The sequence below is a fragment of the Sinocyclocheilus grahami genome, unplaced genomic scaffold, assembly GCF_001515645.1.
Source record: "Sinocyclocheilus grahami isolate Dianchi unplaced genomic scaffold, SAMN03320097.WGS_v1.1 scaffold50.1, whole genome shotgun sequence".
In the NCBI taxonomy this organism is placed as follows: Eukaryota; Metazoa; Chordata; class Actinopteri; order Cypriniformes; family Cyprinidae; genus Sinocyclocheilus; species Sinocyclocheilus grahami.
In genome coordinates, this window is record NW_015505229.1 from 791859 (window position 1) to 815370 (window position 23512).

Below are 23512 nucleotides of genomic sequence, written 5' to 3' on the forward strand. Positions count from 1 at the left end.
CATATCACTGCTATGCTGATGACACTCAACTCTACCTCTCATTCCATCTTGATGATCCGACGATAAACCCATCACTTTATCAAAATGTCACCATCCAGTTAGGCTCATCAACCATAACTCCTTCAAAAACAGCTAGAAACCTTGGAGTTGTGATTGATAATAAACTGAATTTCTCAGACCACATTGCTAAAACTGCCCGGTCCTGCAGATTTGCTTTATACAACATTAGGAAGATCAGGCCCTTTCTTTCAGAACATGCAACACAACTCCTTGTTCAAGCTCTTATTCTATTCAGGCTGGACTATTGCAATGCTCTCTTGACAGGTCTTCCAGCAACTTCTATCAAACCTCTATAATTAAAAACACATCTGTCCCACCTTTATTTGACCCTCTATCTCTAGCACTTTCTGTTCTATTTTAATTCTACTTTATCTATATTTATCTTCTTTTTTTATTTAAAAAACAAACACTAGCTTTATATTTTTTTCTATTCTATCTACTTGTTTTTCTTTGTGTGTGTGTGTATAATATATATATATATATATATATATATGCAGTATATATACACCTTGCTACGTGTACTGCGTTAAGCAAACCGGGACTTGTCATTTTCACTTATATACTGTTGCTCTTTTGTTAGTTTTGACTGCTTTTATTGTCCTCATTTGTAAGTCGCTTTTGATAAAAGCTTCTGCTAAATGTAAATGTAAATGATATGCTATGGCAATTGGTAGAGGCATCAAATTATACATTTATAAGAAGCAAATGTCTACACTACCATTCATTCCTATGTCTGCAGTGATACTCTGCATATTTATAATGAAAATACTAATCATCATAATCATGGGCCTTAGGCTTCATCATTGTCAACATTATTGCACTGACAAGATTACCAAAAAGATAACATCAGATGGTTGCTATTATTTACTTTTGTTTTGTTAATCTTTTGTGGTAGGAACAGAGCTTCTGGCATAATAGAAAAGAAGGTCTTAAAGAAATCCTGTACAAGAACCTGTACCACGGAGGTCTATAATACCTGGTGAAAGCATTCATATTCATCTCAATGGTATTAAAAATAACAATAATATGTAATACATATCTAGATTGAGAAATATGCTTTTAGATCCCTATATATCTACCAGCATGGCCAAAACCAACCAAAACTAAGAAGACCTTTTGACCTGTGCTACTACTGGATGTGAACTGACTGTTGATCAGTTCATCAAATTTAGACCTTCATTTCTTGTTCATCTCTAGAATGAAAAGTAAAACTAATAACATAATATAAATGTGATAAAGAAGCTCTGTTACTGCATAAATGACAATCTGCATATGCATACATATGACTTTGTTGTAGGGTATTTTGAATCTAGAGTCTACCATATCTAGTGGAAGGTGGATAAGAACTTTTTTTTAAAAAGTAGGTGTGTAACAAGAAATGTTAGGTGTATCTGACTCCTTACATGAAAGGCAAGAAGAAAGATGATGAATGTAGTCTGGCTCCTGCAGTTCTCATAAACAAGCTTGATGGAAAGGATGTTGGACCCTGTGTATTCTCCCATGTGTACCACAAATGTGCCAACAAAATGAAAATTAAATAAAGAAGGATGGAATGAGCCTGTGTAGTGCTGGTGGTTTTCTGTTTGTGTGAATAGTCAAAGTAATAAACATCCAATTCCGCCAAGTCTGTTTCTATACATTACATGATTACATAATTACATGAAGCTGTATCATTTAAGAGTTTCATTTATGTTATGACATATAGGCTTGACGTATATTCAGGTAATATACTTGAAAACTAGCTGTGGCAAGCAAGGTGGAGGATGTAAGGAAGGATATAAGGAGGAGTGAGAAAAGAGGGAAGACCAGACCTGGAACACGTTATGTTTTGTGTATAAGTCTGCTGCCGCTTGTTAAGTTTATTTTGATTTGTGATTAAACTACATTTATTATTATTACTTTTCCAAACTTCATTCAAATATGCATTTCTGCATTAAAATAGCTAATATGCAGGCCACATATGTGTTACGCTAGAGGCCTTCTGGGGTCTTTTTAAAACCTGAATCTGATATCTGCAGTTTAAATCCTTTTTATCTTATAAATGTCCTATCAATTAGGCCTGTAGCTTTTTAGGATAAGGAGTCAAAGAGAATTCTTTATTATACCTCTCTGTGCTTCCAGCCATATTATCCATGTGTTATGATTCAAGCTGGATGATAAATAAAATCTACAAATGAGTTCATTGAGATTAATTAGTCAAGACGGTATGTGTGCCAGAGTAAAGGTCATGTGAGCAAAAAGCATTTTCTACTCTAAAAACATTAGGCTTAAAAAACAAAGATAGATTTCAGCTATGTTGTCTTAAATCACAAATTAATATCACTCTCTTCAAGATGCGCTGAGAATTTTTGACTTCTAATTTTCATGTCAGCTGAGAAACGTCTTTTCAGTTCATTTAATCTAAAAGTTTATGTAGCAGAAGAACGGCGTAAATCCATGAGAATAATATAACGACGGTCTCCTATCATAAATCTTTATGTTCCAATTTCTTGTGATTTGAGCTTTGAGGGTTGCTTATATGCATGGGTTTTGCACATTGTGGGAGTGTTTTTCCCAATATAGTTGTACTGAGCAGCACATGTGTGATGGCAATGAAGCTTATCCGATTAATATGGTGGTAAATAAAATGCGGTGCTGACAGCCAGAGAGATGCACGAGAAGACAGGAGCAGGAGGGCGATCAGGCATCAGGTCTCCTCTAAAAACACATTTTCAGGACACAAAAAAATGCCATTTATTTCACAATACCTGCTGATTATATTGGCTAGCCTACTATATACTGTAATGAACTGGAGACTATGAATTCTCGCTTATTTTATAAAACGCTTTGTTCTGACGCTCAGTTCAAAGTTTTGTTCACTGATTCGTTCTTGGTTGATTCTGGCGACCATTGTTTTGAATTAATTGAATCATTCACTTACCCGATTCACCGAGTCGTCTAAATTCTCAAATTAAAGGTAGGGTCACAGTGACTGTCGTAACCGACAAAAAAAATTTGTGTAGTCTGAACCGGGCTTAACCTACGATAGGAAGAGAGGTGGCGTTGGTGGAGGATTGAATGCAATGCTGTCAGATTAACTCAAGTCTCATTCAGGGGTGACAATACAGTATGTACATACCGTACATTTTGATTGGACGAATATTGTATGGTCCTACGCCTTCCACAGATGATATACATATAGATAAATTTAGGCCACTTAGTGATTACTATCGGGATGTGAAGAGACTTTCAACCAACATAACAACAAATGTTTTTTCAACCAAATCACCTACCCTGCCTTTAAAGCATAAAACATAAATAAACAGGTGCTTCCTTAAACATTACAATGTTGACCCTGTACTGATTTATAAACAGATCTGTCAAAACAGGACACTAATTTAATATTTTTTCCCCTCCAAAATTACTATTACTGGAGATGTTAAAGTTGATTTTGTTAAAACCTGACAAAGATATCACCCAGAATGGAGATAAAGTATCAAGTACTTTCAAGAACTATGGCATGGCCTTTGTGGTTGGTTTGAGGAAGACCTGGGGCCAGTAAATGGCAGGAAATGTAAGATGAGTGTGCCAACATTTTCTCTTCATGCAATAAGTATAATCAGAAGTATCTATGAATCACACAGTGATGGAGAGATAAAATTGATGAGCCATAAGATATAGTGTTTGTCTGCTGATGTTTTCAGTTTTAGGCCTAGAAATGGCTCAAATAACTTTTGCTTTCTCATTTAATTTCTGTTCACTTGACTTATTTTGTTGTAATCCCCTCATATGTACATGGAATGCAGATGACTACAGAAAGCCATTTAAAACCACACAATGTCAGAAATAGTAAGTGAAAGCACAAGATTGATCCTTGTTTTAGTAATTCAGATGTTAAATTTTGATGACTGTTACAATGTTGACCCTGTACTGATTTATAAACAGATCTGTCAAAACAGGACACTAATTTAATATTTTTTCCCCTCCAAAATTACTATTACTGGAGATGTTAAAGTTGATTTTGTTAAAACCTGACAAAGATATCACCCAGAATGGAGATAAAGTATCAAGTACTTTCAAGAACTATGGCATGGCCTTTGTGGTTGGTTTGAGGAAGACCTGGGGCCAGTAAATGGCAGGAAATGTAAGATGAGTGTGCCAACATTTTCTCTTCATGCAATAAGTATAATCAGAAGTATCTATGAATCACACAGTGATGGAGAGATAAAATTGATGAGCCATAAGATATAGTGTTTGTCTGCTGATGTTTTCAGTTTTAGGCCTAGAAATGGCTCAAATAACTTTTGCTTTCTCATTTAATTTCTGTTCACTTTACTTATTTTGTTGTAATCCCCTCATATGTACATGGAATGCAGATGACTACAGAAAGCCATTTAAAACCACACAATGTCAGAAATAGTAAGTGAAAGCACAAGATTGATCCTTGTTTTAGTAATTCAGATGTTAAATTTTGATGACTGTTAGGAAAAAAAAGTAAATGTTTAATGGTTCAGTCTCATAAAAATATAAGACATGCATTAATTTATCTGATTAAAGCATGAGCTGAATAAATGAAAAATTAATTATGTCACAGAAGTCTTATCTAAGCAGCCAACTCGAGCTGTATATTTTATGTTCTTCATTGGCATAAGAGATAAACATTACTAGTAAAATGCTTATTATTAGAAACATCCATCCATTACAGTTTCACTGGCACAACTAGCCTACATAAAACCTTCCTATTAAAAATAAATAATAATAATAATTTATGTTAGCTAAAATTACAAACAGTAAATTTCACGGTTTGTTAATTTAAACAGCAATGTTTTTTATTCTTTGCATCGTTTATTCCCACAGACCACCATCACCTGGTATGAAGACAAGCTTGTGTGTGTACAGAAAAGGCAGAACCTGATTTTACCAAGTGCAGCATGTTTCCAAAGAGAGATTGAAGGCAGGACACTGGATTGAAGGAGATTTCATTTGGTATTTACATTTTACATCTCCTTGTTTTAGTAATTCAGATGTTAAATTTTGATGACTGTTAGGAAAAAAAAGTAAATGTTTAATGGTTCAGTCTCATAAAAATATAAGACATGCATTAATTTATCTGATTAAAGCATGAGCTGAATAAATGAAAAATTAATTATGTCACAGAAGTCTTATCTAAGCAGCCAACTCGAGCTGTATATTTTATGTTCTTCATTGGCATAAGAGATAAACATTACTAGTAAAATGCTTATTATTAGAAACATACATCCATTACAGTTTCACTGGCACAACTAGCCTACATAAAACCTTCCTATTAAAAATAAATAATAATAATAATAATAATAATAATTTATGTTAGCTAAAATTACAAACAGTAAATTTCACGGTTTGTTAATTTAAACAGCAATGTTTTTTATTCTTTGCATCGTTTATTCCCACAGACCACCATCACCTGGGATGAAGACAAGCTTGTGTGTGTACAGAAAAGGCAGAACCTGATTTTACCAAGTGCAGCATGTTTCCAAAGAGAGATTGAAGGCAGGACACTGGATTGAAGGAGATTTCATTTGGTATTTACATTTTACATCTTTTCTTCTACACACTCTCCTTTGCCCTCATTCAGCAATTACTTTGTTTTTGGAAACCATGAGTTAGTGTAAAACATATGGTAACTGATTATATAAATGACATGTGATCACCAATGTGAATTAGGGGCTCATTGTGCAAGGGGAACCAGGACATTATCGTTTCAAGTCTATTGTGCTCATTTAAAACATTAACAACAGATGTTCGACCACATCTGTGTGATGTTGTGCTTAATTACCCTAGGTAACCCCTTTGACAAAAGGGTGTGTAAGGTGTTGAAGAATCTATATTTAGGTACATATCGCCACCTGCTGATGATAAGTGGAATTTATAGAGACAGCAAAAAAGGAACGTGTTTTCAAAAGGACATGGGCGCCTTATGTCAAAGTTATTGATTCGGGTGACCTTTGACCTGAAGGATTTTATAAAAACAAAATTTGTGTTTTGTCTTATAATTATAATTATGAGTTGTGGGCAAGCAGGTTTTCAAGAAGACTTAAGCCAGTGTTGTATAGTTGCGCCCGCTACTGGAAAAGACACAGAAACAACTACCAGAGACAGAGTTATGTGTCTATTCATCCTGCTATCATCAGTCTATCTCTTTGCATTTATGCGTGATGTGCCTGTCTAGTCTCCTCATCAGACAATGTTTATTCCAACTGAGCAATTACTTTAGTTAATATTAAGCACATCCATTAAATTTGTGTGTGTGGGTTTGGTATGTTTTAGTTCCCTAGTCACTAAGATTAACCTCCTGACTGAGAGCTTTACTGCAGTCTAAAAATACTGTACCCACTTTAATATCTGATGATCTTTCTGGCTGCAGGAGCAGCAAATCGAGCTCTTTTCTTCTCCTCAGAAGCAGGAAGAGGATGAATGAGAGGGGAGATGATATGATGAGGGTCTATACAGCTGCTCTGCTGCATCTCTTACAGATGATGCTGACAGATTCAGAAAATGTGTGTGCTGAAATTGTGCTCTTAAAATCACAAATGATGGAATAAAGAAAACTGATAAGAACTGTGCAGATGTTTGTGTTCGTTCAGATAATGCAGAGGTTGTCTGTATATTTGAACAAACACGTTAGAATAGTGAGCATGCATATTTTTGAGTTCACATTTTATTCTCTTTCACCATACATTGTTTACAATGAAAAATACATAATAGCTACACTTAAAAATGGCTATTTAACACAGCAGTTACTGTTATTAATAGGCAGAAATGTTAACTTTTTTTCACAGTAGAGTACTTCTCGTTCAAGGCACATCAGTCGAGAACTTGTTTCTTAAAAACCTGTCTACACACCACTCCACAGACTCGCATTTCCTGAAAAATCAATAAAAAACCCTCAAAATTGAATACAGATTTTATTTCAAATAGCATTAAATATCAACTACATGAACGTGGAATATTAATTTGAGTTATACTACTGTTTATTCACAGCATTATAGTTTTTGCTGTACATCTGATCAAATAAATTCCGTCTTAGTGAGCTTAAGAGACTTCTTTTAAAAATCGTACAGACTCTGAGCATTTAAATGGTAATGTGACAGTTTTTAGGTAACAGTCATGTATACAGTTTAAACACAGAATGTTGGGTAATAAATGAAGTATTCCAGGCCGTTGTATAATAAAGTCTCTAAATGGATTTCAGCATATACACCATTTAAATACGCTTGTTATTGTAATGCGTGACTGCTGCGATAATGATGCTATCTCATTAATTACACTGTTGACTACACTAAAAACAAGAAGCAGCCAAGTGTGAACTTTATATATAAACTTACCATATGTAACTCATCCCCTTTCACCCACTGAGTCCAGCCCCTTCCCTCCTTTTCTCCTTTCTGTACACACACCAGTTTGTCTCCCTCCCAGTTTACCGTGGTCTACAAAACAAGGACAAATACATGCTGGTGAGAAAGCTGGTACTGACTTGCAATAAACACAGAGAATAGAGAATCAATTGTGTACAATTTCCCAAAAACATAACACTTTTTTTCTTCCATTTTTTAACTTGAATGTGCCAGGCTTCCGGTGTCAGTCATTCCAATACATTTTAGCTGTACATTATTAGTATTATTATTATTATTATGGTTTGTAGGCCAAATTTGACTATTTATTACTACACATTTTTATTTTTATTTTTTACGTATAGTAGAAGTCCCGCACATTAACAGGAAAATAGCTTACTTCTGCATTGGCAAAGAGTGAATAGCAAATAAATAAAAAGTAAAATAATTTTGACAACATTTAACTGCACTAAATGTCATATTGAATACTGAACACAAACACTGCACTAGCATTTCTAAATGGTATATAAAAATTGCGTATGATTTTTCCTTTTAAACAATTTTCAGCTAATTTCACAAATGACAAAGAAATAGTAAGTAACACATTGAATTAAACAGCATTTTGAAGTAGAAAAACTGAAATGGTATTTTCTCGTATAACACACTCCAATTATCTTTATAAACAACTTTGAAAATAATATTTGACTGTGTCTGCGAGTTGACCTAAAGTTCCCGAGCACCAGGTGTTTGCGGCATTAGCCCAAAACCTTTGTGGATTTAAGATTCAATAGGTCATTGTATGTAAATCTCAATCTAATCCTATTTACTGACCCATCCACCACAGTAACCTCGGAAACGCAGTTCAGATTAGTTTTCCATTTAAAAGCATTTCTGATCTTATATTGTTGTTTTGTTGTAGCCTACTTTAAGCTGCACCTTTATAAATAAGGAGGTCACTTACCATACATTTCCTATCATCTACAGCAACCAAATCCTCCTCAAACTCCTTTCCAACATCAAACTCCATCTGGTAGTTCCTAACGGCGGTGAGAGTCTTGATATTAAAATGATCACCATTCTGTACAATCTCCTTATCAAAGATGAGATAGCTGGCAATTTTTCTGATGACAACATTCACACCTGTAAGTTGAATACATATAAAATTGGTCAACCATAGCCGTATATGGTACAGTAACCAATTTTTGTTTTTCACATAATAGAATCAGGTACTGCCAAAGGTACTAAAACGTATCTCTTGAGTACAACATACAGACGCATTTCTCTTACTCTGACTGTTTCCAACAGAATATATTCTGTAACATCTCACATACCTCAGCATAGAAAATTTATTTCACATCGGTGTAATGAATAAATAAATGGAAAATGAAGAATCAGCCTACCTAGTGCTTCCATGTATTCATCAATGTTTTCATTACTTGTCATTTTCCAGTATCCATTCATGTCTACGGGAGACATATTTGCTTCGTTTTTGCGTTTGTCCTCTGCGCTGATGTTTCAACATCAAGGTGCAGCACGGCGTCTCAAATCACAGGGCACGTTGTAATCCTAAAGCCAATTAGGGCCTTTGGATTATCTCAAAGAGCATTTACACATTTACACACTTCTACTGTGGACTTTTTTTTTTTGGACAGGAGCTCTGTCTCGGGAGCGCATTGCAATGCATGATGCATCTCATGAACTCATGTCAGTCAAAGCATGTGAACAGACAGATGTGTCAGTTTGTAATTGTTTTGATTCTCAGTCTGTCAGCAGCACAACAGTCAGTCAAAGCAACAATCACAATGCTGTCAAACAGCTTTTCATGTATGCCTACAGACTCCAGAGAGAGAGAGAGAGAGAGAGAGAGAGAGAGAGAGAGAATTGTTCACTGCACAAACAGGAGGTGAAGACCTGTCAGTAATGAGGCCAGTCTTGAGACGTCTTCCTGACTATGAATTACAGTGAAATGTAAAATAAGAGATACAGAACTGTCATTATGAGCTATTCTTGAGATGTTGACTTTTTGGATCATGGCCTATTCCATCTTCCACAAACCACAAGAGAGCGCTTTTGACAACGAACCAGTCACAAATAGGGTAGTAGTAATATTGTGACATAAAACTACATTTTAAAGTTACTGTTAGTAATTATTTGTCATTTGTAATATATTTTCCAATGTAATTTATTGCTGTGTTGGCCTAAGCTGACTTTTCAGAAGCCATTATTCTAGTTTTCAGTGTCACATGATGCTTCAGAAATGCTGATATTTCCGCTCAAGAAACATTTCTTATTATTATCAAATATATAATTTGCTTAATTTTTTTTTTTGTAAAAACTGTGATGTATATTGTTTTTGTATTGTTCGATGAATAGAAAGTTTAAAAGCACATATTTGAAATATAATTTTTTTGACAGTATAAATGTCTTTTCTGTCACTTTAGATCAATTAATGGTGTGCTTGCTGAAGAAGAATTATTGAAGAATTATTAATATATTCTTTCAAGTATTAATTTCTTTCAAAAATGAATCAATCAATCAATCAATCAAAAATCTTACTGACTTCAACATTTTGAACGGTAGTGTATTTGGACAAATATTTAAGTAATAAATCACCTAAAAATAAAAAAGCATGACATGACATACTTTTTATTTATTTATTTAATTTTTTGACAGACAGACATTTTGACAGACAAGGCCATTTGTATAGAAAGATCCATGTCAATTTTTTTCCGAAACGTCGTGTTTTTTTGTTTGTTTGTTTTTTCGTTCATGTGGTCAGTTTGAGTTTGAATCTATATCTTTTCCCTGTGATTAAAATAGAGAATGGCCTGCCATATTATAAGAACTAATACCAAAATATTCTTTCTCTGTACTCACATGCTCGTCCTACTTTCTCACTGGCCTGTTTTATGACACACTGGAAGGAGCATTCAAGATAACGTCTGACTCATAAATATCACGCAAAGTGCTGGAACAGTGGTGACAGAATTAAGTGTAGCCTTTGGGCATTCTGATATTCTGAACATCAAACGCTGGAAATGGTCCTTGTTCTTCTTGACATATTTCTTTGCTACTTATCTTGTCTTCCATGCTTAACAATAGAGTCCAAATACAGAATTTCTCTGATCACAAGAATGAAGATCAAATACAATGATGTTGTATAACCTCCTACCCACTCGCCCCCTTTTCTGGCAGCAGCGTCTCAGTGGGTGATAGATTTATAATATTGTTTATGCACTATGCCAATTATCACTTCAAAACTGACTGTTTCCAAAGTCATAATGAACAAGAGAAGAGCAATAATTAATCTTTCTGTAGGTACTAATTAAGTTCTGGTAATTTAGTTTTAACTTTTAGTAGGCTAATTAATCTCGTGTAGAAGACATTGTACATTTGCATGGGAACGACTCTCCTCCCCACTGATTCTTCTAAAACAAGAGAATAAAAAAAAATGGTACACTACCATTCAAACGATTAGGGTCAGTGATTTTTTTATAAGAAATTAATACTTTCATTTAGAAAAGACATAATACATTGATCAAAGGTGATCAAATGTATAATGTTACAAAATATTTCTATTTCAAATAAATGCTGTTCTTTTGAACTCCTCAAAGAATCCTGAAAGAATTCTATCACAGTTCCAAAAAAAAAAAAAAAAAGTATAAACATTAATAAACGTCTTTATTGAAGAATAAAGAACAAATAAATATAACATTGGATGACAGTATGAATAAAGAAATAATACGGAAAGACAATAAAGGAAATAAAAAAAAATTAAAACAAGAAGTACAGAGGTAGTCAATCAAATTATGTAACATTGTTTGTTATACAGTTTCACAAATTTGTTTCACCATTTCACCATTTTTTGTTGTTGTTGTTGTAATTAGGTAGTTAAAGTCACAAAGAAAATTATGTAATTTGGGTAAAGTTGAAGAAAATGTACATTTATGAATATAAGTCAGGCCAAAATTCTTTAACATGGGGGTATTTGAAAAAAAAAAAAAAAGATGATCAATAGACTCTGAATACTGAAATGACAGAAATTACAGTTCAAATGAGCATTACCAAATTTTGATGTAATTTCATTAGTGGGGTATTATATTATGCAAAAAAAAATTACTTTGTTGGGGACACAAAATGTATAAGTTAAGAGCCATGTTTTTATCCTGTTAATCTTATCTATTAAATCATTAAAAAAAAAAAAAATTTAAATAAATAAATCCCCTCAGAGTAATTATTTTTCTTGACTGAAACACATTTATTATCATTTCATTATTGTCATAAATACTCTTGTCTTCAACCAAAAACTTCTGTTCATTTTTTACAATCACTTCAAATGATAGATGACATTTCATTAAGTGAACAAGACCATTTGGTATAGCTTTTACCATTTTAAGAAATTCCTCAGGGACAACAGGGAAATTGTATGAAATCACAGTAAGAATAAACATTCATAATGACCGGTGGACGTAAGTAAAAGCTTTAGGTAATGATGTAATCGCGTAACTGCGTCAGCAGGCTCAGGTTTGACACTGAATACGATTTACAGTAACAAATTAACTGCATCGGTCATTTTTTAGTTTTTGGCAACATGAGGCAGCAACAACCCTTCGCAATACAAGAAATCTGAGTAGAGCTCTGCTTCATTCAAACGAACAGCTACACCATATGGTGACCAATGGCAGTGCAGAGATAGTACCAGACAGCATCAGAACACCTATAAAACAGCAGCATTGGATACAAACTTGATCACTGCAAAATCTTATTTATACAAGAACATGTTTTAATTCAGATTCTTATAATGCAATATTCTAAGGAGTTCAGAATAACAACAAATTGTTATCCTAACCTAGCCTATAACAATTTTTTTTCTTTCAAATATCACGGTATGCACAGGGAATATTGAACTCAAGACTAAATAGTGAGCCAATTATCCAGAACATTTTAATAGGACAACTGACAAGAATGAACTAAACAGAACAGGAACTAATGCCAATAAAAAGAAAGAAGAACCTTCAAAGTGTCTGGCCAGTGGTTATTACACCTGATCCTTCTTACAGTGTAAGTGCTTATGGATGTATTGATTTCTTTTTTAGGTGAAGGTGGTCTCTCCTCTCCCATTAGGTCATAGATCGCTCTTATCATTACTCTGCCCTCTCCCCTCATTGTGAATAACAGTTGAGTATAAATGCTTTGGTGCACCTCCTCACTGGACCTGGCAACGCTCCTGAAGTTCAGAGCTCATCGCACAAACATGCCTGTGGATTTCACTGGAAAATGGGAGCTGGAGTCGAGCGAAAACCTTGAAAATTACCTCAAAGCGCTGGGTAAGCCTGATCAGTTGTCTGTTTTCATAAGTCAATGGAGTAGAAATAAGAGCAATATGTGCCATTTCTTAATTTGGATTATGCAGTTTTATTATGATATTAAAATATGATGTATATATCATGGAAATGACCATGCCAAGTTACAAATATTTACTCTCAAAGACATTGACTTTGCCATCCGCAAGATTGCGGTCCACCTTACTCCAATAAAGACCTTTATCCAGGATGGGGACAACTTTGTGATTAAGACACAGAGTGCCTTCAAGAGCTATGAGCTTCGCTTCGCTGTTGGAGTTGAGAAGGAAGAATTTACTAAGGGATTTGACAACAGGATGCTAAAGGTGAACTATACATATATTTAATAGCTGCAATCCTCTTCTAATGACAATGTTATTTAGCCTGTAGTTACCCCAGCGTTGGCCTGTTGGCCATGATCTCAGTAAGTTTATTCAGTGATGAAACCACAGTAGAACAAATAGTGCACAACATTTGCCCAGAGGAACAAAAATGCTTTGAAGGTCTTCTTTTTTCTTTTTAGTTTCCATCTGAATACAGCTTTATTTTATATAAACAATGCTCCCTGTCAATGATAGAGTACAATACAGCTAATAGCTCTCCTCAATGAAAATGTATTTTTATATTCGCAATACAAGAAATCTGAGTAGAGCTCTGCTTCATTCAAACGAACAGCTACACCATATGGTGACCAATGGCAGTGCAGAGATAGTACCAGACAGCATCAGAACACCTATAAAACAGCAGCATTGGATACAAACTTGATCACTGCAAAATCTTATTTATACAAGAACATGTTTTAATTCAGATTCTTATAATGCAATATTCTAAGGAGTTCAGAATAACAACAAATTGTCATCCTAACCTAGCCTATAACAATTTTTTTTCTTTCAAATATCACGGTATGCACAGGGAATATTGAACTCAAGACTAAATAGTGAGCCAATTATCCAGAACATTTTAATAGGACAACTGACAAGAATGAACTAAACAGAACAGGAACTAATGCCAATAAAAAGAAAGAAGAACCTTCAAAGTGTCTGGCCAGTGGTTATTACACCTGATCCTTCTTACAGTGTAAGTGCTTATGGATGTATTGATTTCTTTTTTAGGTGAAGGTGGTCTCTCCTCTCCCATTAGGTCATAGATCGCTCTTATCATTACTCTGCCCTCTCCCCTCATTGTGAATAACAGTTGAGTATAAATGCTTTGGTGCACCTCCTCACTGGACCTGGCAACGCTCCTGAAGTTCAGAGCTCATCGCACAAACATGCCTGTGGATTTCACTGGAAAATGGGAGCTGGAGTCGAGCGAAAACCTTGAAAATTACCTCAAAGCGCTGGGTAAGCCTGATCAGTTGTCTGTTTTCATAAGTCAATGGAGTAGAAATAAGAGCAATATGTGCCATTTCTTAATTTGGATTATGCAGTTTTATTATGATATTAAAATATGATGTTTATATCATGGAAATGACCATGCCAAGTTACAAATATTTACTCTCAAAGACATTGACTTTGCCATCCGCAAGATTGCGGTCCACCTTACTCCAATAAAGACCTTTATCCAGGATGGGGACAACTTTGTGATTAAGACACAGAGTGCCTTCAAGAGCTATGAGCTTCGCTTCGCTGTTGGAGTTGAGAAGGAAGAATTTACTAAGGGATTTGACAACAGGATGCTAAAGGTGAACTATACATATATTTAATAGCTGCAATCCTCTTCTAATGACAATGTTATTTAGCCTGTAGTTACCCCAGTGTTGGCCTGTTGGCCATGATCTCAGTAAGTTTATTCAGTGATGAAACCACAGTAGAACAAATAGTGCACAACATTTGCCCAGAGGAACAAAAATGCTTTGAAGGTCTTCTTTTTTCTTTTTAGTTTCCATCTGAATACAGCTTTATTTTATATAAACAATGCTCCCTGTCAATGATAGAGTACAATACAGCTAATAGCTCTCCTCAATGAAAATGTATTTTTATATGATGATATACTGTATAATGATCAAAAAAAATCTGTTTATTAAATAAATAGTAAACATATAAAAATAAATCATAAAATTTGTGTAATAACAGTCCAGTTATTGAGGTGTGTGTATATATATATATATATATATATATATGTTTTTTTACATACACAGACTCTGGTGACCTGGGAAGGGGACAAATTGGTGGCCATCCAGAAAGGTGAGAAAGCCAACCGGGGATGGAAACACTGGATAGAAGTTGACAAACTGTATCTGGTGAGCATTCTGTCATTCTATGGATAATAATAACCTGATTAATGTTAGAATCAACTATCATTTTTAGAAATATTTCTAATTAAGAAGATGAATGATACAAGTATTCCAGTTTACACATTTTTTTTCCTGCACAATTCCCGTTTTGCTGTGTACTCACAATGGATACGTCTTGACCTCATGATCATTTCACTTGCAGGAGCTGACATGTGAGGACGCTGTGTGCCAGCAAGTGTACAAAAGAAAAGACTGATTTGTCATGTGATTCAGTTCATGTTGTTCTACTATCAAGTCTATCAAAATCGAGATGTGTATTAACCCGATTAACACGTTCAACACTTCTGTAGGAGAATGTGTTTTCCTTCTGTCTAAATAAAGATAATGAGATGTTATGACTCATCATTTCTTGTGAATGTAACTTAGTTAAACTTAAAAATAAAAATTCGTTTTCTCTCTCTCTTGCTCACATGCACTAATAAGCCTCACATTTTTAAAATACATATTAATTGATTATATACATGATTTATATTTTCATTGTAAGAAGAACAATGTAAGAAGAGACACATAGCCTAAAGTGATCAAACCTGTTAATTAATTCAAGATTCAAGATTCAAGATTTTTATTTGTCACATGCATGGTTATATAGGGAATATATGACCAGCAGTGAAATGTAAGTCAGGTCCGCTCCATGGACAGGGCAATTATTAAAGAATACAAACACAAGAAAATTATATATAAATATAGGTATGGAAAAAGTAAGATAAAAAATAAGAATAAAATAAAATGCGCAGGACAGTATACTGTAGGCTTAATAAATATTTAGATGAGCAGGAATGTACAAGAGAAGAATGTGCAAACAGGTTGACTTCATTATAATAGGTATATTGTCTAACTATTATTTTAATAATCATTAGTAATTCGTTTTTTGAATATGCACAGAGATACAATGTAGAAAACAAGCAATTGTGTAATTGTACTTTTGACTCAAGGCTATAGGCTACTGAGATGTAGCCATTGTAACAGATTCCTTGTATGACGACTAGCCCTATTTGTTACGTTTTAATATTTATCATATCTGAATGTTTTAAACATGAGCACTGTATTTTTGGCGTGTTATTCATCATAAGTACATTGAAGGTGCCTTTTTTGGCGTGACAGGTAAGGGTTAAACTCAATTTCACCGCAAGCGCCTATCGCCATGCAGCGTCCCTCAAAAAAGCCGAGTTTAACCGAAATTACCCGAAGCACTCCGAAGCCGTCCGAGTGTCACGTCAACGCTTCCGACTTCAAGCACACGGGCTTTGAGGAAGTTCCACGTCACATTTGGCTGCAGTCCGTGCACAAAACTGCAGCCGGAGAACACATCAGACTCTCAGTGGATGATATAAAATACTACAGGTGAAGGAGACCAAAACCAGCAAACACAAACATGGTAAGTGTGATATCAGTATCCGTGTTATTGGCAATATTAGACATTAATATTAGATATTGAGGAAAAATACGCTTTGAGTAATGTTAACGTTAGCTTGCGCTGTTAGCCTTGAAGGCCCATGGCCACATAGACAGCTTTATCATTCAGTCAGTCTGTGAATTATTTATTCATTTTTATAGTTAATACGTCCATTTAAAGCCTTACACTTACATATATTATAACTTAATTGCTCACTTAAATGTTGTTATGAAGTGAAATAGTTTGTGCTGGCTAACAGCTGATGATATGAATGTGACTTTAACATTAAGGACTTGTAAATAAGCACTGTCGAAATGTGCTGCTGTACGTATATATTCTGTTCAGTAAAACGGTAATTCCTGACATTATCTGGATCTGGAAGAGGCTTGATTTGTTGTAATTTTGTTGCTTATTAACTGTGCTGAAAAGTTTGCTGCTGTTACAATATCGGACTTTTAACTGGGTGACAAATAGCAATTTAGTGTTTTACTTGTGGGGAAAAACAGTCAAGGTTGAATGCATAGACTGTATAATGTCACTGCTTTCTGTTCCTAAAAAAAGATACATTTTGTGCTTTTTGTGTTGACTATTGGCGTTACTACTGTACTTACTACAGTGTACACTATTTGCTGCTGCTAACCAAAGAGAATGGATGCTGTTATCGGTATCGGCCAAAATTTTCATATCGGTGCATCCCTAATTAAGATCAACTTGTTTGTAATAGTAATAGTGATTTTGATTCTTCTTTTCTAGCCTCTGAGGCTGGACATCAAGCGCAAACTCACGGCTCGATCTGACCGTGTCAAAAGCGTAGACCTTCATCCGTCCGAGCCATGGATGCTGGCCAGTCTGTACAATGGCAGTGTCTGTGTGTGGAACCATGAAACACAGGTGACTAGCAGACCTTATGTTTTTCAGCATTTGCAATATATTACCATCTTAACATTAGGGATACAGCAGTGTGTGTTGCACGTCTGTCTGATAATGTCTAATAATGATCTTTCATAGACTCTGGTTAAGACTTTTGAAGTCTGTGACCTTCCAGTAAGAGCCGCCAAATTTGTTGCCAGGAAAAATTGGGTCATTACTGGTGCTGTAAGTATATACGTGAATAATAATAATATTCACTAGTGTGTAATAGATATTAATACTGTTCTTGAAATGGTGCAATAATAAATAAATGTGTAATAATATATAATAGATAGATATATACATGATAATAGATAAATATGGAACTTGTAATAAATTTCCTCCCTTTTTTGTAGGATGACATGCAAATTCGGGTTTTCAACTATAATACACTAGAGCGAGTACACATGTTTGAGGCCCATTCAGATTACATTCGCTGCATCGCTGTTCATCCCACCCAGCCCTACATCCTCACAAGCAGTGGTATGTACAGATTAAATTTGCATAAAGTATTTATATTGTACATATATGCATAGATTAATGTGTATAACATATTACACCGCCATTGGTTGAGTCAGTAAGATTATTTTTAAAGAAAGTATTACTTTTATTCATCAAGGATGCATTAAATTGATCAAAATTGGCAGTAAAAAAAAGACATTTATAGTTTTACAAAAGTTTTCTATTTCCAAATAAATGCTGTTTTTTTGTTTGTTTGTTTTTTAGCACCAAATCAGCATATTAAAAACTGAAGACTGGAGTAATGGCTACTGATAAATCTAATTTGCCATTTTTTAAGTATTAAACTAGAAAAAAAAAAGTTATTTTAAATCATAAGAATATTTCACAATGTTCCTCTTTTTGATTAAATAAATGCAACCTTGGTGTGGATAAGAGACTTATTTTAAAAACATTAAAAAAAATTGCACCAACCCCAAACATTTAAACTGTGGTGTGTATATGTACAATTTTTTGTGTTTAACACTCATTGGTTCTGTGTACGTTTAGATGACATGTTGATAAAGCTCTGGGACTGGGAGAAGAAATGGTCCTGCAGTCAGGTGTTTGAGGGCCACACACACTATGTTATGCAGATTGTCATCAACCCTAAAGACAACAACCAGTTTGCAAGTGCATCGCTGGATAGAACCATCAAGGTACATTTGAACATTCATGTGGATAGAGCAAATTTGAATCTGACTTGTGACATTTCACCTATAATTTCTTCTGTGTTTTGTTTCAGGTTTGGCAGCTGGGCTCTTCCTCTCCTAACTTCACTCTGGAGGGCCATGATAAGGGGGTGAACTGCATTGATTATTACAGTGGAGGAGATAAACCCTACCTCATATCTGGAGCTGATGACAGACTGGTCAAGATTTGGGACTATCAGGTTTGAATGATATTGACATGCTTAATGCAGCAAGTCACTCCTCGCCGTTCATTTACTTATGTTCTGTGTTACCTCTCTCTCTTTAGAATAAGACATGTGTGCAGACGCTCGAGGGTCACGCTCAGAATGTGTCTTGTGTAAACTTCCACCCAGAGCTGCCAATCATCATCACTGGATCAGAGGACGGTGAGTTGTGGCACATAATGTTAAAATGTTATAGATCTTTTAATGATCTCTTTTATAAAACTAAAGTACCTCATTCCTGATGCAAATTTAACTGTCTTTTTTTTGTTATTCAGGCACGGTTCGTATCTGGCACTCCAGCACTTATCGTTTGGAGAGCACCCTGAACTATGGTATGGAGCGGGTGTGGTGCGTGTCTGGCTTGCGCGGCTCCAACAATGTGGCATTGGGCTATGATGAAGGCAGCATCATTATCAAGGTACTAAAAATAATTCAAAAGTAACACCATGCTGTTTCCTGTCAGTGGTGTAACATATTGGCTGAACCTCTGGGCTGGTAATTGGAGAGTTCAGTCCCTGCAACAAGAGAGCCATCATGTTGCTCCAGGGCCAGGGCTGTCAGCAGGGAGTCGGTAGAGGATAGATAATGTTACAAACGATTTATATTTCAAATAAATGCTGTTCTTTTGAACTTTCTATTCAAAGCATTCTGAAAAAAGTATCACCCGTTTCCACAAAAATATTAAGCAGTTTTCTGCTTTTGAACAGTAAGGTATATAGATAGATTTACATGACATTTCTGTCTACTTAAATTAACATAAATTATCTGAATAATTTATATAATGTTATATCTCATGGGGTGAGTTCTCTGTAAGTTAACCGCTTTTTATTTGTGCTTTAGCTCGGTCGTGAGGAACCAGCCATGTCAATGGACACCAGTGGAAAAATAATTTGGGCCAAGCACTCTGAGATTCAGCAGGCTAACCTCAAAGCCATGGGAGATGCTGAGATCAAGGATGGTGAGAGGCTGCCACTGGCCGTGAAAGACATGGGCAGCTGTGAGATCTACCCTCAAACCATCCAGCACAATCCTAATGGAAGGTAAGACCACCACATCTATTAGTGGTTGAACGAATTGGTTATGTCTTAAGTGAACGAGAACAGCTGAGAAAGAAATCGGACGTGTATCATTATATTGGATCCGTGCATCAGATCTTAAAGGGGCAGCAACCTAATAATACCTGGTGCTGTCATTATGCTCATCAAACAACAAAACACATTTTTGACGAAAAATAATATTTTTTTTAAATTTATACAGTGAACACTGTACAGTTATTTTACATTTAATTATTACATTTTTGTACCTGAATACTACCAACCTTATTTTATTTGTAACATTCTGTTGTATTTATCTATGCTTGTAATTTGTGTATTCGTTCTTATTTTTACTGGCTGTTCACTTGTCTTTTTAATAATGTTTGAACTTTCTTAGGCTAGAATTTTTTTGCTGTGGTATTGAAGAAGTACTTATGGAAAGCAAAGTTACATTGAAATTATTTTTTGGGATTTTCTTGCTGATCCGAAAAACGATCTGATCCGTGGTTCAAAAACCATAATATGATCCGAACCGTGAGAGTTGTGATCCGTTGAACCACCAACTTTTATCCTTTAATGCCGCTCATTTACATGTCGCCTGATCCTTGCTGCAATTTAGTAATGGAAACATAATTTTACATTGTGTTTAGGTTTGTGGTGGTGTGCGGAGATGGAGAGTACATCATCTACACCGCCATGGCTCTGAGAAATAAGAGCTTTGGATCTGCACAGGAGTTTGTCTGGGCCCATGATTCATCTGAGTAAGTACTCTACAAGCATGTAGAAGATGGATGTAGGAGATGACTGTCAAAAACACTTAATACTGATGTTAATTGATTTAATTTAAGGTATGCGATTCGGGAAAGCAGCAGTGTGGTGAAGATCTTCAAAAATTTTAAGGAGAAAAAATCTTTTAAGCCAGACTTTGGAGCAGAAGGTAAACTGCTTTACGCTTGTATCATGGGCAGTATTCACAATTTTTATGCAAATGTAATAAGCACAAAATAATTTACTTGCACATAGCATATTGCATATCCGTTACATTTCATGCCGAATGTAGTAAAACTGCTTATAGTTTTTTGTAAATGTGTTTGCAGGCATCTATGGTGGTTTCCTGCTGGGTGTCCGATCAGTGAATGGCTTGGCTTTCTATGACTGGGATAACACAGAGCTGATTCGCCGCATTGAGATCCAGCCCAAACACGTGAGTCATCTGCTCCAGACAGTCCTCCATTATTTTGTCTGCATGATTGGGTCATTTTTTAGTCTGTCTGGACCAATTGCATCTTGCATCTATTTTCAGATTTTCTGGTCAGACTCCGGTGAGCTGGTGTGCATTGCCACAGAGGAGTCTTTCTTCATCCTGCGCTATCTGTCAGAGAAGGTGGCTGCATCACAGGAATCAAATGAGGGGATTACTGAAGACGGTATTGAAGATGCTTTTGAGGTAGGGTGTACATCAGAGTTAAAAACAGTCATGTTTAACCAGATTAAAAGAGTTGCTTCCGAGAAAGAGCAAGTTGTTACATTTTAATATAATTATAAAAAAAAATAATTGAATTCCCTTTGCATCTTGCCTTTTCTATTTGTTTGTTCTGAATTGTCCCTGTAATTGACAAAAATCACAGTAAATAGAAAATGGAATAAATAAATCATTCAACAATAAATCATTCACAGTACAACCAGAATTTATATTAAGATCAATTCAAAGTCAATTTTGATTTAATATTGACTTAAAAGATTTGAAACCCATGGTCTGAGCTCCTGATCGTGTGTGTTTGTGTGTGTAGGTCCTGGGAGAGATTCAGGAAGTGGTAAAGACTGGTCTGTGGGTGGGAGACTGTTTCATTTACACCAGCTCTGTCAACAGACTCAACTACTTTGTTGGAGGAGAGATTGTCACAATTGCTCACCTGGACAGGTACAGTTAAAGTTTATGTTTTTGGATGTATTAGTCCCACACTCTACCGTTACAAAGTTTCAAGATTTTAATTTTTTTATGTTTTTGAGTCTCTTTTGCGCAAAATACAGTAAAAACTGTAATATCATAAAATATTATTTAAAGGGGTCATATGATGCGATTTAAAATTGTCCTTTCTCTTTGGAGTGTTCCAAGCTGTTGGTGCATAAAGAAGATCTGTAAAGTTACAAAGACTAAAGTCTCAAAACCAAATAGTAGGGGTGTAACGATATGCTCAGGTCACGATACGGTACGTATCTCGATACTGGGTTCACGATACGATATATATCACGATATTTTGAACAAAATTTAAAATGGAGCTGTTCCATCGTGTTACCACATCCATGATAAGCTTATGTGATGCGATCTCAAGCATCTTTTGCTTTTCCTCGAGCACAGCTGTTGCTGTGGCACCGCGGTGAAAAAAATCCACGACTTTTCTCACGCGACCAAGCAAGCGACTGACGCGAGAAACATTTAAACCTGCTTGCGATGCAAGATTCAATGTGTGCGTGAAAAACACTTAATATGCGGTGACAACCCGGCTTCTCTCACTGCCACCTCCATGTTGCGGGTGTTGGCACTAACAACAGCAGTACTATGAGGAGCCCTTTCAAGCTCCCACTCTTGTATAGCCGCTTTTAAAACTCCGGCTATGTTAGTTCCAGTGTGTGACTCAAAAAGCGGGCGAGTCTGAAGCACAAAACTTTTAATTTCCCACTCTGTGGTAATAACATGCGCCGTGACTGTAATATAGCTCTGACAAGCCCGCAAAGTCCACCCGTCAGTCGTTATTGCCACATTCTCTGATTTTTTCAGACCGTCGACCACCTTTGCTTTAGCTTCGCAGTACAGGGCTGGAACTACCTCTTGACTGAAGTGCGGGCGTGACGGAATATGGTATCTGGGCTCCATTACGCCAACCAATTCGCGAAATCCAACATTCTCGACCACAGAAAATGGTCTCATGTCTTTTGCAATAAAAACTCTGATGCATCTGGTTATTTCTTGAGCTTTCGCACTTGACTGAGACCATGTTGCAGCAAAACTGCGTTGTATAGATGTTTGGCCTTCTTTCACCCTTTTTGTGGCAGGAGTTTGTTGTTGTGATGCCGTTTTAAATGGCACATCATATTCTAAGTGTTTGACGTTGTGTATGGCCATTGTGTATGCCTTGTTTTACAGTGTTTACAAACAGTTTGTGTTTTGTCTGTAATTTTTTTACCGTCGTCCTGTCGCGTGACTGGAATACCAAAATGCTGCCAGACGTCGGACTTATAAGAAGATAGGGCATCTTCAATTTCAGTTTCAGCCAAACTCATGTTGCCAGACTATTGTTCAGTTTAAGCGATTTCTGCAACTGCGAGGAAAGCACACGCGACGCTGTTGCAGAGTAGGTCACGTCGGCAGCTCAACCAATAGGATTAGTCTGCCGTCATATCGTAAAAGTATCGCCACCAGTCTACGATACATATCGTAACATTTTTGCATCGCGAAATATCGTACTGCGATTATATCGTTACACCCCTACCAAAGAGATATTCTTTATAAAAGTTAAGAGTTAACCACGCTTACCTAAAACGGCTCGTTCTAACACGCCCCCACATACCTACGTCACGATTTGGGAAGATTTGCATAACGCCTCCCAAATGTTCACGCAAAGAAAGTTTTACTTTTATTCACTTTTATTCTCGCTGTAGTATTGTTGACGCTGCAGCCATGTCCTGAAGACGCTGTGTGCTTCGTTGTGAAAGC

The 23512-nt window shown here is 35.7% G+C and overlaps 3 protein-coding genes across 5 annotated transcripts in view; 2 read left to right on the forward strand and 1 right to left on the reverse strand.

Moving 5' to 3' along the window:
• Positions 1-6722: 6722 nt before the first annotated feature.
• Positions 6723-8933, reverse strand: rbp1.2 (retinol binding protein 1, cellular, tandem duplicate 2). The gene is made up of 4 exons (XM_016269263.1): positions 8810-8933; positions 8371-8549; positions 7404-7505; positions 6723-6942 (listed from the first exon to the last, which is right to left on the reverse strand). The coding sequence occupies exons 1-4, from the start codon at positions 8883-8885 to the stop codon at positions 6883-6885; spliced, it is 417 nt and encodes a 138-aa protein (XP_016124749.1). The 5' UTR covers positions 8886-8933; the 3' UTR covers positions 6723-6882.
• Positions 8934-12531: 3598 nt separating this feature from the next.
• rbp2b (retinol binding protein 2b, cellular) lies at positions 12532-15445 on the forward strand. 2 transcript variants are annotated; one of them, XM_016269265.1, is made up of 4 exons: positions 12532-12736; positions 12899-13077; positions 14892-14993; positions 15190-15445. In XM_016269265.1, exons 1-4 carry the CDS (start codon positions 12598-12600, stop codon positions 15241-15243), a joined length of 474 nt encoding a protein of 157 aa, XP_016124751.1. In that variant the 5' UTR covers positions 12532-12597; the 3' UTR covers positions 15244-15445. The 2 variants fall into 2 exon arrangements, with proteins under 2 accessions (XP_016124751.1, XP_016124750.1); XM_016269264.1 differs by lacking the exons at positions 12532-12736; positions 12899-13077 and adding exons at positions 13907-14094; positions 14257-14435.
• Positions 15446-16252: 807 nt separating this feature from the next.
• The window catches only part of copb2 (COPI coat complex subunit beta 2), a 16395-nt gene continuing 9135 nt past the window's right edge, over positions 16253-23512 (forward strand). Inside the window, exons 1-14 of one of the 2 annotated variants that reach the window (XM_016269215.1) lie at positions 16253-16422; positions 17194-17331; positions 17449-17535; positions 17706-17832; positions 18358-18506; positions 18593-18739; positions 18826-18925; positions 19039-19181; positions 19604-19803; positions 20448-20558; positions 20646-20734; positions 20895-21001; positions 21101-21244; positions 21588-21718. In XM_016269215.1, coding sequence (XP_016124701.1) covers positions 16420-16422; positions 17194-17331; positions 17449-17535; positions 17706-17832; positions 18358-18506; positions 18593-18739; positions 18826-18925; positions 19039-19181; positions 19604-19803; positions 20448-20558; positions 20646-20734; positions 20895-21001; positions 21101-21244; positions 21588-21718 — 1676 coding nt within the window. In that variant the 5' untranslated portion in view covers positions 16253-16419. The remainder of the gene's footprint in view (positions 16423-17193; positions 17332-17448; positions 17536-17705; positions 17833-18357; positions 18507-18592; positions 18740-18825; positions 18926-19038; positions 19182-19603; positions 19804-20447; positions 20559-20645; positions 20735-20894; positions 21002-21100; positions 21245-21587; positions 21719-23512) is intronic. The other variant, XM_016269214.1, reaches the window with a different exon arrangement.

Bases quoted from the DNA above. Each gene is read 5' to 3' on its own strand.
- rbp2b (XM_016269265.1), top strand. From the start codon at position 12,598: ATGCTTTGGTGCACCTCCTCACTGGACCTGGCAACGCTCCTGAAGTTC. The intron at 12,737-12,898 runs GTAAGCCTGATC...TTACTCTCAAAG, and splicing joins AAATTACCTCAAAGCGCTGG to ACATTGACTTTGCCATCCGC. The intron at 13,078-14,891 runs GTGAACTATACA...TTACATACACAG, and splicing joins TTGACAACAGGATGCTAAAG to ACTCTGGTGACCTGGGAAGG.
- rbp1.2 (XM_016269263.1), bottom strand. From the start codon at position 8,885: ATGTCTCCCGTAGACATGAATGGATACTGGAAAATGACAAGTAATGAA. The intron at 8,550-8,809 runs GTAGGCTGATTC...TTCAACTTACAG, and splicing joins TGAATACATGGAAGCACTAG to GTGTGAATGTTGTCATCAGA. The intron at 6,943-7,403 runs GTAAGTTTATAT...TTGATTTTTCAG, and splicing joins AAGGGGATGAGTTACATATG to GAAATGCGAGTCTGTGGAGT.